This window comes from Onthophagus taurus, chromosome 2, assembly GCF_036711975.1.
Source record: "Onthophagus taurus isolate NC chromosome 2, IU_Otau_3.0, whole genome shotgun sequence".
Taxonomy (NCBI): domain Eukaryota; kingdom Metazoa; phylum Arthropoda; class Insecta; order Coleoptera; family Scarabaeidae; genus Onthophagus; species Onthophagus taurus.
Genome location: NC_091967.1, coordinates 27,698,552 through 27,717,537, shown reverse-complemented (window position 1 = coordinate 27,717,537; position 18,986 = coordinate 27,698,552). Strand labels below are relative to the sequence as shown.

The 18,986-nt window shown below is 32.8% G+C and overlaps 1 protein-coding gene across 1 annotated transcript in view; it reads right to left on the bottom strand.

Annotated features, from left to right (window-relative positions):
* The window catches only part of LOC111429383 (uncharacterized), a 72,037-nt gene that overhangs the window by 5,229 nt on the left and 47,822 nt on the right, over nt 1-18,986 (bottom strand). Inside the window, exon 7 of the mRNA XM_023065280.2 lies at nt 8,815-9,073. Coding sequence (XP_022921048.1) covers nt 8,815-9,073 — 259 coding nt within the window. The remainder of the gene's footprint in view (nt 1-8,814; nt 9,074-18,986) is intronic.

Below are 18,986 nucleotides of genomic sequence, written 5' to 3'. Positions count from 1 at the left end.
TTAATGCTACTTATAATTATCGAAAATTCAGTAGTCGGCTGTGAAATTGTACGTAATTTGAGGAACAAACTGTTTATTATGAGCTAAAAAGACATCATCCATAAACAAATTTAGTTTAAGCATAATAATTTTCTGGTGATAAAGAGAAAATTCCCAAAATGTCAAAATTAAGTACTTTTGGTTTTAAAATCGATCATAACTCAAGAATGAAAGGTGATGACGAAAAGTTTTTTAGGAATAAATTGTTTATTATGAACTAAAAAGATATTATTGATAAACAGATTTTGTTTAGATGTAATGATTTTCTAGTGATAAAGAGAAAATCCCCATAATGTCAAAATTGAGTACTTTTGTTATCAAAATCGATCATAACTTAAAAATTAATTATGATGGAGATAAGTTTTTTTTTAAATAAATTGTTTATTGTGAACTAAAAAGACATCATCCATAAACAGATTTGGTTTAGTTATAATGATTTTCTAGTGATAAAAAAAATCACCAAAATGTCAAAATTGAGTACTTTCGGTATTAAAATTGATCATAACTCAAGGATGAAAGGTGATGGAGAAAAGTTTATTAGAAATAAATTGTTTATTATGAACTAAAAGGACATTACTCATAAACAGATTTGGTTTAGTTATAATGATTTTCTAATGATAAAAAGAGAAAATCACCGAAATATCAAAATTGAGTACTTTTGGTATTAAAATTGCTCATAACTCAAGGATGAAAGGTGATGGAGCAAATTTTTTTAGGAATAAGTTGTTTATTGTTAACTAAGAAGACATCATCCATAAACAAATTTAGTTTAGATGTAATGATTTTCAGGTGATAAAGAGAAAATCCCCAAAATGTCAAAATTGGGTACTTTTGGTGTTAAAATCGATCATAACTCAAGAATGAAAGGTGATGGAGAAAAGATGGAGAAAACCTTGTCGTCAAATAACTTTATACCCTATTCATAACGTATACCAAATTTGGTTTTTCTAGCTTAATGTATTACGAAAATATTGAACTTTTTAAAAATTTAAGAGCCAACTTTGAAGGCCTATAACTCCTGTGGTGTACAACTTAGTATAGAGGTAAGTTACGTTAAATCATCTTAATTTATTGTCCTCTACATGTCCCTGCTCTGTGTCGGTTCTTATGTGAATCACCTGTATGTAAAAAATACAATCACTTTTCAAAAATGTGTCGCAATAAAAGAGTAAATATGATTGATACTAAAGAAAATGAAAGTGATGGAGAAAAAGAAAACTTATTTGTTGGAGAAATTTATTATGTAGATAATATAAAAAATAAAGAGGAGTGGTATAAAACAGTTAAAATAAAAGGAAATGAGATCAGCTGCAAGGTGGACACTGGTCCTGAGCACCAGTAAATGTTCTAAATTTAGATGTAGCCAAACGAATAAATGTAAACATTGAAAAGTCGAAAATAAAATTAAGAAACTATAATGGATCGGAAATAAAAATGTATGGCAAAACTCGAGTTCAGTCTAAAATTGATGAAATAGAAGAAACGGTACAATGCAGCACCTTGTATATTGGGATATCCTAGTATTAAAGCATACGGTCTAATTAAAAATGTTGATGAGATACATAAACAAGAAACAGAAATTGATTTTATTTTAAGTAAATATCAAGATTTGTTTAAAGGACTTGGTAAATTGGAATATAACTATGATATTAAGATAAAACAAGACGCTGTACCTATTGTGGAGAATATTAGAAAAATACCATTAGCCTTGGAGGAAAAAATTAAAGAGGAATTAGATAAAATGGAAAGAGTGGATGTTATCAGACGAGTAGAAGAACCAACTGAATGGGTGAGTTCAATGGTAGTTGTAAGCAAACCAGATCAGTCTCTCAGAATTTGCTTAGACCCGAGGAATTTAAATAAGGAAATTGTAAGAGAACGGTATCAATTGCTAACATTTGAAGAGCTAACGGCTAAAATAGCTGGTGCATGTATATTTTCTATTCTTGATGGTAATAAAGGATTCTACCAAATACAGTTATCTCGAAAGAGTGAACTACTAACAACTTTCAACGCTAGAAAATGAGGAAGATATTGCTATAAACGAGTACCGTATGGACTCTCATCGGCACCAGAGATATTTCACCGAACGTTTAAGAATTTATTTCAAGATATTCCAGGAGTTACAGTTTATATAGATGACATTATTGTGTGGGGTAATAGTGAAGAACAACATAATCAAAGGTTAAAGGAAGTGTCAGAACATGCAAAAGTAGCGAATGTGCGTTTTAATAAAAAGAAATGTAAATTTGGACTTCATGAAGTAACATATGTTGGACATGTGTTAACAAAAGATGAGCTTAAACCAAACAATGAAAAAATTAAAGCTATAATTGAAATGAAACAACCATCAAATAAAAAAGAATTACAAACTTTCTTAGGTATTGTAACTTATGTTAGTCGTTTCGTACCGAATTTATCTTGAGAGACTTATCAATTTTTTTTAAGGCTCTACGGGATCCCAGCCCATAAGCCACAGTGCAAAACGACGAATTAAGATTCACAAGAAGTAATTTTAAATAAAAAAAGATATCAAATAATAATGGCACTTTTCCTCATGAAAACAAAAATAATTTTAAAAATTTCAAAACAATTTCTACTTAAAATCGTAATAACATCAAGTGGCAAGGAGAAACCGTGCGATAGCAAAGAACTGATGAATTCCGGTCGATATGATTCGTATTTATAGTAGTTGAAAGTTATATGATTCAAATCCTCCGTCTCAAACCCGCACGAACAATTGGGGGACTGTAAAATATTAATTTTGTATAGATGGGCACGGTAACATCCATGACCGGACTTCAGCCTGACAATAGTTGAAAAGAAATTTCTAGAAACATCACGCCCACTATACTATTGATGGTAAAGTATACGGGGATTAACTCGAATGTACTGCGTCTGTCTGTGCTGATATGTTTGAATCCAGTGCCTGCACCAGTCCTCCTTTACAAGTTTCTCCCTGCAGATAGATAAGACCGTAGAAGAAGAAAGTTTGTTTTCAACACGCTTACCGTCCCGAAAGGCCGTCTTAGCTAGCTTATCTACGCGCTCATTATGGACAAAACCTGCGTGAGCCTTCACCCATAAAAGTTTTACCACATGGCCTTGATCATTCAACCTAGTGAGATTATTCAAAATTTCCACTATAACAGGGTGGTATTTCGAGAAGTGTTTCCTGTATTTTATAGATAGCAGGACACTTTTTGAATCGGTGAATATACTAACGCTACTATTTGGGCGTATATTTCTATCTACATACTTTAAGGCCTCCAAAATTGCTGTTGCTTCCGCCGCAAAAATACTAGTCGATGGATTAAGTTTAAAACTGGCATGGTAATCATAGCAGGTATCAGAAAAGCACAACCAACACCACCACTTGCAGATTTGGAAGCATCAGTATAAACAACCAAACTACCCTCTATCAACTGCAGGGTCTCAACAAATAATCCTTTATTTTCCCAAACATCATTCCCATATGGAGGAATAATCATTTGATGCGAGCCAAAGTACTCAAAAAAGGTCGCACTTGGAAAAACGGAACATCTCAAAACAGAAAGTAAGCGAGGGGAGAGAAACCTGAACGCAGCGACAAGGGGGGGAGTAGGCCTGCTTTTCCAGAACCTACCCGTGACCTCCACTGCTAACTTAGCGACATTAGCCTTAAACATTTTATGGTTCGAAGCTGACAGTTTAACCATCTGCTTCGTCGACAAGAAATTACGTCTGAAATTAAGTGGGGGTTCCATAGCTTCAACGTTGAGCGTTTCAATAGGAGTAGACTTCATTGCGCCTAAACAAATTCGAAGCGCTTTGCTCTGAATGACCCAAATGCGCTCAAGCTGTATTACCCTCGCGCTAGCGTATACAGTACATCCAAAGTCCAAATGCGACCTAATGCAACTTTTATAGAAATTATGTGTCGTCTGAAAATCTGCGCCCCACTTTATTTTCACAAAAATACGGAATATGTTTATAGTTTTCTCACATTTCCCGATAATGTAATCAATATGTCTCCGCCATGTTAATTTGTTATCTATCATAATCCCTAAATATCTTATACAATTCTCAATGGGAAAGATGATATCATCTAGCTTTATGTTACCTAAAGGGATATTTCTGTGTCGAGAAAAGTACAAGAATGCGGACTTATTGGCTGCAAGTTCCCATCATCCCGTTATCCTCTATCCACCTCTTTAGAATACTGACTGTGTTTGTAAGATTGTGATTGAAATCCTTTAAAGTGTTTTTAGATGATACAAGGCAAAAATCGTCAGCATATTGAATGATTTTGGTTGTACTCCCCAGGCGCTCATGAAAATCAATGGAATAAATATTGAAAAGAATCGGACTGAGAATGGAGCCTTGAGGCACACCAAGAGAGAGCTTCCTAAGACCGATAAAATTACCTCTGTGGTCTCGGACATAAATATCTCGATCGCGAAAGATGTTTACAATACTACGTGCCACTTTAGCTGAAAGTCTCACAGAGTTCATCTTTTGCTCCAATAAGTCCAGGTTTACCGAATGTATGCGCTTTTCAAATCAAGAAATAAACTGCCGCAATATTGATTTTTTGAATAAGCAAGTTGAACCTCGGTAACCAAATCTGCTACCGTGTCCAGCGAACTAAACGATTTTCTGAAGCCATATTGTTGACAAGGCAGGATCTTATTTTGATCTAGCCACCATTCAAGGCGCGTTTTATTAATCGCTCGTATGTTTTCAAAAAACGCGACAGTAGTGAAATGGGCCGGAAAGAATCTGCCCCACAAGACGAGCCGTTATTTGGGATGGGCACAACTACAATATTTTTGAATTCCTTAACATAATTGCCTGCAGCCCACATCTCATTATAAACGCCCAATAAAAAATCCAGTTTCACATCCAGAGGAAGACGTTCTATAAGATCGTAGGTGATATAACCAATACCAGGCGCTGTAGATTTGCGAAAAGAAAAAGTATTTTGTAGCTCGTGGGAGGTAACAGGAGTCATCATGAAATGTAGGGGGAGGTATGGGTCAGTATACCTAAGCAGAAGGTTATTAGGCACACAAAGGAGGGAGTCAATGAATTCAGAAAATCTTGCAGCTTATCCTCACTAATAAGAAAAGCAGTAGATCTGCCAGGCAACCCAGAAAATCTTCGAATATTATCCCATACTTCTTTTGCAGGTGTGCTTCTATTTAAACTACTGCAATAATTTTTCCATTTATTCCGTTTCTTCGCCTTCAGAAATCGTTTGACGTAGGCCATAGTCTCTAGCACCTTAACATAATTATCCAGGATGGGGTGCTGTTTGTACACTTTAATTGCAGTTTTCCTCTTTTTAATAACTTTAGTGGACTCCTCATCCCACCAAAGCGGTGACGTTTTGGATGTTCTTCTGTATGGTCGCCTGCATGCAAAAACAGAATTGGCAGCTTCGGTCATCAGCCGAACTAAATAAGAATAACGATCTTGAAGAGGAAGATGAATTTTTGTAGAATCAAAATTTTCTGTGATAGTTCTTGTAAAATCATTTAATTTTTCCGGTATAATTTTCCATTTGTTTTTAGGATATATTGTTTGAGATAAAGAAACGGAAGAGTGATACTGAATAAAAATAGGAAAGTGATCAGAAGTAAAGGAGTCCTCCAAAACCTCCCACGTTACTTTGTGAGCTATGTCGCTAGATAAAATGGTGACGTCGACAGCAGAGGCACCCTCCCCGGGCCTAGTTATACGGGTAGGAGATCCGTCATTACAGTATAGAAGTTCGTGGTAATCTATGGACTTCAAAAGCACATTACCAGCATGATTATTCTTAGAGGAGCCAAACGCAGTATGGTGTGCATTAAAGTCACCGCCTATCAAGAGGGGAGCAGAAATAGAGAACAGTTTATGGTAATCATCGCATTACATATTAGCTCCATCTTAAACAGAGCAAATGAAAATGTCTAAATCAGCTAATTGAATTCCACAAACATTTAAGTTCTGAACATTTAGTTGACAATTCATGTTATTAAACCTTATAGATTTCCGAACAAAAATCCCCGCACAACCATAACCATCCGCTCTGTAGTCTCGAATAATATTGTAACCTTTAAATTTAACTATCGTATCAGGCTTAAACCAGGTTTCAGAAATGAGTGCCACATCAATATCAAAATCAAGAAGTAATTGCTCCAAGTTTTCTCTTTTTGAGCGCACCGACTGCGCATTCCATTGCATAATCTTAATTGGAGGCATAAAAAATTAATACGTAGAATAATCAGAAGAATAGTCATCTTGAGATCCACACCTTGAACCAGCATTAGATGAACTACCTTTAGACCGTAGTTTTTTAAGTAGCCGTTTTAAACGAGCTTTAAGTGTATTACACGTATAACCATAACTAGCAACTCACACAGAGAATCGATATCTTCAGAATAAAGTTAAGCTACAGCGTTTGCGTCCTGTTTGCCTTTGGAATCAGTGATAAATTTACAGAAGTTGTCACATGAAATAAACATTTCATTAGCGAACAGTTCCTTAAATTCGGAAAAACATTCGGAATCAGTGTGGTTGTCAGCTATATCCTCTTTGTATCGTCGTTGTCTCCTCTTTGCGCTTTTTAGGACGGGGTTTAACAAAATCCGTAACAGGAGTAGGGTTATTTGGAGTTTTCCCAACATCTTTGGATTCAGATCCAATTGATGAAGGAGTTCTGCCACGCTTTTTAACAATTTCAAAATCATCGTCAATGACAATGGTGTCCTTGTTGACAATATTGACAATGTCACGTTGGGAAGTTAAATCATTTTGTCGTTAAGATTAGAACCGCTAGTGATTTTTTTAACTGAATTTGAAATCACATCACTGTCTGATATAGCGCTTACTGACGTAACTGACATTGGGAGGAGAGTAAACATCTGCAACGGTAACCCCTTCACCAATGTCAGCATTACTTTTGGAAGTGCATCGATTGGCAATATGGCCCGCCTTTTTACAAATAAAGCAGCGTATTTCGTCCGTTGCCAAAAATATTCTAAAAGTGTTTTTCTCATATTCGATTAATATAGAACTGGGAAGGGCAGTGTTAGCCTCTAGTATCAAATACACTTGTCTACGAAAACTTAATATGTGGCGGTATTCTGGCTTATTAATTCCAGCGCCAATAAAAGTAATTGACCATACCATTTGCAACCCTAAAGCTTTTAATTCTTTTTCTATTACTTCGTGTGGTAGTGAGGGAGAAACATTTGATATGACCACTCTTTTAGCCGTTGAAACCAGTCGTCTAGCGGAAAGAAATTTACCGTTAACTGTAATCCCGTCATGAGATATAATAAAATTTTCTACTGCCTCTTTAGAGGACAAATAGATACAGATACGGTTATCAATTAAGACAATTACTAAAAAATGATATCCAATTTGTGTGGAATCATAAACATTCCAATGAATTTTTAAATTTAAAAAATAAATTAACGAGTAGTCCAGTTTTGAAGTATTTTGATAAAAATAAGGAAATTGTTTTGTCAGTAGATAGTAATACTACAGGTTTAGGTGCTGTTCTTTTGCAAGATAACCATCCAGTGCATACGCATCAAAATCTTTGACTGAATGTCAGAAGATCTGGGCTCAAATTGAGAAGGAACTACTTGCGGTAATATTTGGTTGTGAGAAGTTTCATCAATATATTTATGGTAGAACTGTTATTATAGAAAGTGATCATAAACCATTGGAGCAGATTTTCAAAAAACCAATATGTGAAACTCCATTGCAGTTACAGAGACTTCGAATACGTTTACAACCATATGATTTTACAATAAAGTATAAACATTACAGCTCGTCAACTAACTTTTTGAAATGGCGGGAATTTTATGTTTCTCTATGACAGTCACGTCCCCTAGCGGTCGGATTACGAACTTCAAAATAATTTCCATCTATTTCTCTTGGTCATACTTTGGTTATAAAGATGTTTCTCCCAAACCTCTAGGCCTTACCGTTATGGAAATACAGCCGCTCCGTACCCCTAATGGGACACCCGGTATATTAAAACAAAACTTTTATTTGAAAACAATTGTTTGGAGGAGTTTTGGATCGAAGTTAATAACGGCCGCTATGAAAAAAAAGAAAGTTTGAATTATGGTATTTCAAATCTCATATTGAGTTGAAAGTGGGTTTAATGATGTTTCCCAAATGTTGACTAATTAAAAATATTGTCTAAAAATTTGCCGCCAAGGTGACTTTAGTTTCATCAAACTTATTAAAATTGTCTAATAGACTACTAAAAAACACAAATGATTAATCTCAATGTAAACCCTATAATTACCAATTAATTCATAATCACTTTTTTCATCAATTCCTAAATTTTCTTGGTGTTTCAGTTAACATTTATAATAGTTTCAAAAATTTCAAACATATTTTTTGAGAAGTTAAGTTGACTTTAACTCGATTCTAGTACGACAGGAAAATTGTTATTAACTAATCACCACTATTTCCATAATAACATTCAACTAGTAAAATATAATGGATTACAGAAAGATTTTAATGACTATGTTACATTATTATTGACATTTTACAGCATTTACAGCAGATCTTTAGAATATTAATATTAAGTAAAATTATTATCCAAATTATGAATGGATTTATAATTTGTTATATAAACCAATTCTTTTTTATTTAAAAACTGTAGTATTTCAATATTAGACTTTTTAATACTATTTCTTATTCTGAGTTTAACTTTCTTTATACTATAAAAACTAATTTAATCAATGATTATTGGTTCAAAAAGGAAATATCAAATTTACTTACCATTAAAACAGTGTAGACGCATTTAACCTCACTTAAATCTTGCGTTAAAGGCAAATCTCCACAATATCTCAAAATGCATTCAAAACATTCTACGGCTAAAGTGTTCAGTTCTGGATCTTCAAATTTCAACAGAGAATTCTCCAACGGCGTTGCTTGGTACCTTACCAGATCCATTTGATACTTTTTTGTCACTTTTTGCGGCGATTTCAACAAGTTTTCTTTGTGTTTCAACTGATTATGATCGCCTTTAAGATCTTGACTGAAAAAACCACCACACATCATCAAATCGGATTGAAAAATACTTGGATAAAAATTAAAACAAAATGTGAATCACTTTCTAAGGTTTAGTAACTTCCCAGTAACTTTTTAATGCACTGGAGCGAAATAAAAAGAGAAATCGGGGCAAGAAGTAAACCAAGACTAAGTTTAAAACGTTTTAAGTCGCTTTGAGCGCCCTCTGTAGTAATTTGAAATGAGTTTATTAGGTTAATAAGTGAGAATTTAAAGTCGTGAGAAGATCATTGTCTACTACTAGTTAATAATGCTTGCAATTATCATATTCTGTCACTATCTTAAATTATTATTAATCGACGCAGTAATTATACATATATGACAGATATAGACACATAGCTTTATGTCAAATCAGCTAGAAAAATTATATAATACTACAGTAATACCCCGTAGTTACGCGATAGGTGGGACTGACAGTAGCCGCGTAAATCGAAAATCGTGTAAGTCGAAATTCGATGAATATATATTATAAAATCAAGGATTAATAAACATTAATTTTGTTAAAAAAATGTATGTACAGGATGGTTCCAATTCGATGTCCGAATGGGCTATCTCGGAAACTGTAAGAGTTAGAAAAAAAGCAGCTAACATGTCTAGATCTCTTTTTTTAAATAAATTCCAATGTCGAAAACCTAAAAGCGCTATCGTTAAAAAACCGCGTAAGTACGGGGACGCGTAAGTCGGGGTCGCGTAAGTCGAGGTTTTACTGTATATCGCGTTGAAATGGGCTAATTTATGAAAATAATTATTACTCCATTAATTGAAAGTGTCTAATTATATATATATATATATATATTGTAATAATAACCCATTACCAGTAATTTAGTCTTGTTTGATTATCGTATTGATCGTAGAAGAGTTTTTTTTTAAACAATTATAAAATAATGTTAGATACTATACGCTAGTGAATTTCGGTACATTTTATTGTTCTTTAATGTTCTAATCCTAAACTATCACTTGTAAAGTCGTTGCGAAGTAATTTTAAAGATTCGATATTAGATAACCTCAATTTAAATTTTTCAAAATTATTTATTTAAATCTTTATCTACCCGGATCAAACCTATTTAGAACGATAAACTTAACTTGGTTAACAAAGAAAATAATTAATATTTGTATGGAATAATGAAATTTGGATGAAAATTTACAAAATTAATTTGAACATATTGGAAAATTTATCGTTGAGATCAGAAGAAAATGAATGGATATTTGAAAATTAATTTAAAAGAGCATCAAAATTACGAAATATCACGCATAATTATAAATAATTTTAAAAATATAAATTATAATTTGACAAATTGAATTAGAGACATTTCAAATGTCAAAGTTGGCTACATTGAAAAAACTAAGACACAAATTCCAAATCCATAAATTTAACCAATCAGGAGAGCTTATTTGGAAATTTAACATCCGAAAAACGGAATTTATCAACAAAAAGAGTGTGCTTCCTGTTGTTTAAAGAAACACACGCATTTTTTTTGCTCTGCTGAAAATTATTTAAATCAACGTGTTAACGAGTTTAAAAAAATATATCCGTTCCTGTTCAACTCTGAAAAAACAATTCATCCTGTTCCTATTAAAGAAGAATATCCGTTCCTGTTCAATAATTTCGAAGAAACGATTAAATTCGCTCCTGATCAAGTAAAGCAATTGGTTCCGTTTCTGGTAGAAACCATCATCACTAGTGAAGAGAAAAATTGGTTTTCAATCCTGAATCCAACTGTTCCTGTCACGAAGAAAATATTATTCTGAGTTTGACCTCCAAGGTTCCCATAGAAACAAATTGGCTAATTGTAAGTTATTTTTTTTTATAATTTATTGTTTTTGTTTGATACATTTTTTACAGAAAAAAACTCTTCTTACCTTCAATAAGAGAAGTTCTTGATAAGTTCAATATAAATTTTGAGATTACTATTACAATTTCCTAATTAATTTAATATTTGACGAGTTGATAAATATTACTTCGAATCAACTAATTTAGAATATTTGTTTATATAATCAGTATATTTTGTTAATTTTGTCGACAACATCTCAATTTGATTGCACCTTAAGTTGTGCACATGTTTGTCTTGACAGTATTACCAGAACCTGCCCTTCAACCCTGAGATAATTTGACAATTCTGTTTAAATATTTAAATTTTTTTCAACTTAATAAAAAAATAAATTATTATAAAATTTAGTAATGTTGTTTTCATTAAAATAATTCTCTTCAAAAAAAGAGGGACTATTTGCGGTCCATTTGGAAAAACATTACAATATATATATTGTAATGTTTTTGTTCTTTTGTCAGTTACTTTTTAACTCATTATTAATAAATATTTATATAATTATCCTAACTTTTGTGTTATTTAAATAGTTATAAAAGTTATTAGCGAAAATATATTTTCTACCCCAAACTTCTAACCCTTGTAAGTTCTTACAATAGTACTACCTAACGTATAAAAAAATCATCGTGGGAAATTGCACCAAAATCAACAAACAATTTTCGCAAAAAAAAAAAAAATTTTGGTGTGGTTAGGGTAGTTAATGTCCCCCCTTAATATCGTATAGGGTTTATTTTACTGCGTAAATTTTAATTTACATCTAATTAATGGTTTTCTTCAAAATATTGTTCAAAAGTGTAACAGTTTATCACATTATTCTTAAGGAAAAGGGTTATCATACCCCGTAACTTTGCAGGGGATGGTCAGAAGCAAATAAGAAAAAACATGTCATTAATACTTTTAAACGTACTATAAGGATACATAATACCGCCAAAATCGACAGGGTAGTTTTTAAAATATTCCAAAAAACTAGGGGTAGTTTACCCCCTGAAGCCCTCAGATATATGTGTGATATATCAATGGAAAGCTCTTTGAAAATGAATATCAGTTTACATTTACTACATTTCGATAACTATTTTCGTTTTCAACCTGTAAGCGAATATATATATTTCGCCCCGATTTTTAGCACGTATAAAAAAATACGTAAACCTTATTTTTGGCCATACTATCGCTGTACCAAATTTCAACAAAATCGGTGAGGGACAGTTCTGATACTTCCCTTGTTAGAGTGAATACTTTCTGCTGTAAGGAATCTTTTGATTAAATGCCAACAAGTACTTCTTTTAAATCCAGTATTTGGAAAATTTTCACTAAATAAAGCAATAACCATATTTATCGGTTTTTCCCCGGTTCCATAACACTGAATCACGTAAACTTTTTCCTCTAATGTTAACATTGTATTTAAAAAACACTTTAAGTTTACTAAATTACAGTTTGACAGATTAACTGTGGCAGGAAAGCAATTTAGTTTTTCCATGGCAGTCTGTTAGAAATAAAATTGTTTGATATGGATTTTTTTAAAATAGGCCGATCATTCCGAAAATATGCATATGGCCACAGTTTTTCATTCTGAACAAAACTTCTTAGTAACACTTTCACGTACTATAAACAGAAAAGGTACTTGACCTGCCACAAAAAGAGTTTTTCTTTCACTGTCAAGGCTCACTCGTTTTTTAAAAATTGATAATATGTTCATATATTATACAACAAGACGATCGAAAATACTCGATAATACGAGACGTATTGCCTGAAACACCACGAGACCGAAGGTCGAGTGGTGTTTTTTAAGGCAATACGTCGAGATTCGTGTATTTTCGATTGTCGTGTTGTATATGGCTAGACTATTTCATGAATAAAAAATAGACATATTTTTAGAATTTTTATATTTTTTTAATAAATTACATTGATTGTTATGGAAACATGCATGGATGTCTCGAAATTAATTAAATGTCAAACAAGCGATAATACAAAGGTTCGTATTACAGCGATAATACAAAGGTTCGTATTATCGTTCTCCATGGTTATGGCCAAATAACCGCTGAAATACTCGCAATTGACGGAAAACCGCGAATTCTTATTGGCTGTTAACGATATGAATGAAATAGTCATATATTATACAACAAGACGATCGAAAATACTCGATAATACGAGACGTATTGCCTGAAACACCACGAGACCGAAGGTCGAGACAAACATGTGCACAACTTAAGGTGCAATCAAATTGAGATGTTGTCGACAAAATTAACAAAATATACTGCTTATATAAACAAATATTCTAAATTAGTTGATTCGAAGTAATATTTATCAACTCGTCAAATATTAAATTAATTAGGAAATTGTAATAGTAATCTCAAAATTTATATTGAACTTATCAAGAACTTCTCTTATTGAAGGTAAGAAGAGTTTTTTTCTGTAAAAAATGTATCAAACAAAAACAATAAATTATAAAAAAAAATGCCTGAAACACCACGAGACCGAAGGTCGAGTGGTGTTTTTTAAGGCAATACGTCGAGATTCGAGTATTTTCGATTGTCGTGTTGTATATGGCTAGACTATTTCATGAATAAAAAATATACATATTTTTAGAATTTTTATATTTTTTTAATAAATTACATTGATTGTTATGGAAACATGCATGGATGTCTCGAAATTAATTAAATGTCAAACAAGCGATAATACAAAGGTTCGTATTACAGCGATAATACAAAGGTTCGTATTATCGTTCTCCATGGTTACGGCCAAATAACCGCTGAAATACTCGCAATTGACGGAAAACCGCCAATTCTTATTGGCTGTTAACGATATGAATGAAATAGTCAAAATTAGTCTTTAACCAAGCAGGGTTGAACCCCAAAAAATGACAATTAATATCGAAAAAATGTACCTTTTATAAGAGTACAATATACAGGTGTCACACAAAAAACGCCCCAACCTGTAACTCTGTTATTTACATTCCGATTTTCATGACCCAGGTATCATATAAAATGGTTTTATAAATACTATGATTCATGCTACAAATAAATTTTTTCCAACGCCATCTTCAATTTCAAACATTATTTTGGCTATGATGGCTTCCATGCTCATCGTTATGGGTAAAGATAAAAAGATATTCAGGTTAACGACGATATAATTTTATTATTCGCAATCGGTGCTACAAATGTTTCGACAGCCTAGCTGTCTTCTTCAGGCACGACTAAAACCGTAAAGAAAAGGTCAATGATGAACTCAATTCAATGATGACTCATTCAAAGATTTTTAAATTAAAATTAAATGACAAGAATATTACCGTCAGATATGTGGGGATCTTGTGAGATCTACATGTAGGCAATGTTGAAACAGTTTTCTTAAACTTTTACAATCAAATAACAACAAAATAGTAAACATGTATCGGGTTATACTTTTAGAAATAGATGGTTACAAAATTCATATCAGTCTCATCTCAGTCTCATATATTTTATTTTGTTATTCGAGAATATACGCTTCGTCGGCGATTGTTGGCTAAATTCTTTATTAAACTAAAAATATGTTATAGATGTTAGAACATAATTTAATTGTTTCAAAAAACTTACAATTAATAGAATTTTTCCAGAAGTAAGAGCTTGAGTACAAAACCAGGTGTCCAAGGTCCGTAGTAAAAGAGGAAGAAGAAGACAGCTAGGCTGTCGAAACATTTGTAGCACCGATTGCGAATAATAAAATTATATCATCGTTAACCTAAATATCTTTTTATCTTTACCCATAACGATGAGCATAGAAGCCATCATAGCCAAAATCCAAAATGCGGAGTTATCCGTCATCATGCAAACTATGCGAAGCACCTTATTGAAGAGAGAAAAAGTGAGTGACAATATCAATTTTTTACATAAGGCCATACAGTTGAAAGTAACTCCCAACGCCTTCAAAATCAAAAGACCGAAAACATTCAACCACCAAATATAGAAATAGAGAAGAAACTCATAAAGAAAAATATTAGAGAACAATACAAGAAACTAACCACACATGATTCAACGTTGAAACTTATACATAAGAAACTCCATGACACGCTCAACTATATAGAATACGAAGAAATTTATGGTAAATTCAGCGAGGAGGCCCTTCATAAGACCCTCCACAACAAGGAAACAAAAAAGAAGAAACTTCGTAGGTTAGTCTTAGATAAGATCAATAATGATAAAAACAAATATATAAGGACAAATACTTCCCATTCAATTAACATTAATAAGTCAAATAAACTAGAGACAATTACTAATATTAATGAGATTCACAATAACTAAGGTGAAGTAATAGAACATCAAAATAACGACCAAAAATATTTCATTGTTAAAAAGTTTAACATAGATAATCTAGTCCTAATTATTAATCTTAATGTCCCTGAAAACCCTAAATTCGCTCCCAGATACACAAATTTAAGCAATGTCGAATTATCAAACGATGACATAGAGATCCTCAATTTAGGACACAAATATTCCTTGCCCCATACAACAAAACCCATAGATATCGCAATAAAATTAGAGTCACAACTATATTCTAACCCTGATATCAAACAAATTTTCTTCGAGAACCATGATCTCATTAAAAACATAGAAAACCATAGCAAGTTAAATAAACAAAACCATAACTTGTTAAATAAAGTCAAAACTAAAAATATAGCGTATACCTACCGTCCACGATTTAACTGGCCGATTGCATTTCGACAGGTAGTCAACGAAGATACGTTGGTTTTTCCGACGAAACTTCGCATTTTGTTTAATATTTATGCAAAAAACTAATAAACCGATATTTGATTGTGAGGTATCGTTGGATTTGTATTGTTTTATTCTTTCGGAAGATACCATAATATACTGGGTGTTCCATTTAAAAAAACAAAGTTGATCCATTTTCCGGAAAAACTAAAAGTGATAGCAAAATTTTCCATAAGAAAATATTTGAGCTCATAAAATATAGAAACTGGCGTTTTTTTGGTCATATTGATATCTGTTAGCAATCTGTTCAGAAGTTAAACAGGGGGGGGTTACTTTACGCTAGCACTGTATATGAAATAAAGAAGAATCCCACCACCACTTTCAATAATTCACTTAAGAAACTGATAAAAGAGAAAGAACCTTACTTAACAAAATTTAACATTACTTCATACAATTCTACTGTTATGAACCCATTAATTCCGACATTAAAGAGTCTGGTAATGTTGCACAAAGAAGATAAAAGTATTCGACTCATCATCACCAATAATGATACTCCCACCAACAGGGTTGCCAGACTCATTCAAAGATTTTTGTACGATACATTTCACGACTGTTTTCGACATACCATAAAAAGGTCTTTAGAGCTTTTCAATAGGCTGAAAAATTTTGAGACAAATAAGAAAAGTAAACTCTTGTCTTTCGACATAAAGAACCTTTATACAACGTACCAATTAACGAAACCATGAAAATAATTAGGCAATACTTGATACAATCTCAACTGGACCTGAATCTTGATATTTTAGAAATAGACAGCTTCTTGGATGTTTTTTCCTTGACATGCAAACAGAACTTTTTTGTATTTAATGACAAATATTACAGAATGACAGACGGACTTCCAATGGGTTCTCCAATATCCGGCATATTATCGGACATTTATGTTAACCATTTCGAGAGTCAACTTTTTTCTAACCCTTACGAGCTCTTCACTTCTGACATATCATTTTACTGTCGCTATGTGGATGATATTTTTGTTGTTTACGACGGAAATAAGGCTAAACTTAGAGAGAAACTTAGACACTGAACTCCATTTTTGATAGTATTTCAAAACTTAAATTCACTACGGAAGTCGAAAATGACCTGGGTATCAATTTTCTGGACCTAACCATAAAAAGAAATATTCAAAATAACAAACTGGATTTCGACATTTTTAGAAAGACAACTACGACCGATACTATCATTCCCTCCAACTCATATAATTGCTCGCAACATGAAAAAGCTAGTATGCGATTCTTTTTTGACAGACTGGAACATCGATGGTCTCAAATCAATACCTCGTAAGTTCGAAAATTGCTATTCTCAAATTTAAACGTTTTCCAATTCATTAGAATTAGAGGCGTCATCTATTAAACGGTAGGAAGCTTTGAAAAATCCGTTATCGGGGAAATGGCGCGAAAACAATACCACGTAAAATAAAATCGTTAAAAATCAATTCAATAGCTCATAAGTCAGCAGTTTAACACGGCGAATGTCCGTTCAAGTGATTAGCCGATTCTTTAAAGGAAGACAATAAACTAATAAAAAAAAATTACTGTTACATGGTAGTGTAATAAACGTAAGTGAATAATAAAAACTAATTGTTGTATTTTTTTACTTTTAAAACATTGTATTATGTTTAGATTTACATGCTTGTTTTGAAATTTGACTTACGTGGTATTGAAAGTTTATATCGCCTATGATTTACGTGGTATTGGTTTTTATTCTAGTTCTACTATAATGACTTCAAGATCGAAAAGAATGCTTCTGATGTGCCAAATTGATGAAAATAGACCAAATAAAATTGCCAAAGAAAATACCATTGGTCCTGATAATGACTCACACGAAAAAGAGAATCAAATTGCTTATTTCAATATAATGGATTTACCGATGGATATTATCGATGACGTCAATGATAGCTTTTTAAAGGCAATGGATCCTGCTAATTGTGCAGATAATGAAGTGGAGCACGCTGTATATAACTTGCAAGACACTGTGGCTACCGAGATCAATGTTTCTGAAGCAGAAAGTGAAAACGATGATGTAGGTCAGGACAGCGATTTTCATATCAGTGAAGAGGAGAACCTAGAATCAGAATCAACCACATCACTCACATCAGAATCTTTCAATCTACAAGATCAAGGTCCCACTAAAAGAAAACGCGAACTCGGTAGGAATACTAAAAAAATAAATCAAGATTTGAGGATGAAGGGAAAAGCGTACCTAGGATACAGAAGGCCACCTAATCAGTCAAAAATATTTCACTTGGAATACCTTGCCGATTTCAAACTTTTGCCGAAAATCCAAGAAGAGAAGATGCAATGAAATTGATGATTTAACGTGAAATAATTTAAAACGTGAAGAAGTTTTCAAAAAGTTTTGGCAAGATTTATCGTGGTGTCAGAGACAAACATATGTGTGTAATTTAGTAAATAAAGTACCACCTCAGCAAAAAAGATCAGAAGGAGAAAATGTTCGAAAAACAGGAACTCTTAAATATTCCCTCAAAATAGACGATGGCATTTATCCTGTATGCAAAAAAATGTTCCTTTCCACACTGGGGTTAAGAGAATGGCAAGTTTGTAATTAGGTCAAGCAAAGTAAACATGGAATCAATGACGAAAAGAATGAAAGACCAAGAGTTGGAGGCATTTTATCAGAACGAGCACCAAAAAATAAATTCATGAAGTCATTTTTAGAAAACCTTAACAAGTTGCCGTCGCGCTATTGCCGAAAAGACATGAATAAATTATATTTGGAGCAGTCTTTAGTATTGTTGACTTATATACAGTGTACAAAGAGAGCTGCAGGTAAAAAAATGAAGTTGCAATGAGTCAAAATTCCTTAACAAAAATGATGATAAGAATAAATATTAGTCTCTATTAACCAAAAAAAGACAAGTGTGACATTTGCTGCCAATACGAGGAGAAGAATTTATCAGTTGAAGAATGCGAAGGGAAGGAAACAGCGAGAGAAGAAAAAGCAAAAGTTAAAGAGCAAGGTATTTTGGGTAGACATCATGTGATTACGATGGATCTGCAGGCAGTAAAAGTTTGTCCTTCATTGAATGCCAGTTCTGTTTATTTCAAAACTAAGTTATGTGTTCATAATTTTACAGTTTATAACATAGTTACTAGGCACTGCACCTGTTATTGGTTCGATGAGACACAAGCCGACCTTCAATCTTCAACGTTTGTGTCATTTATCTTTGACTACATAAAAAGATTCCTTAATGATGGTAAATCTATCATCATTTATTGAGATGGGTGTACCTATCAAAATCGGAATAATATTATGTCAAACACCCTTTTACGTCTATCAGAAGAACTGAATGTGACTATCGAAC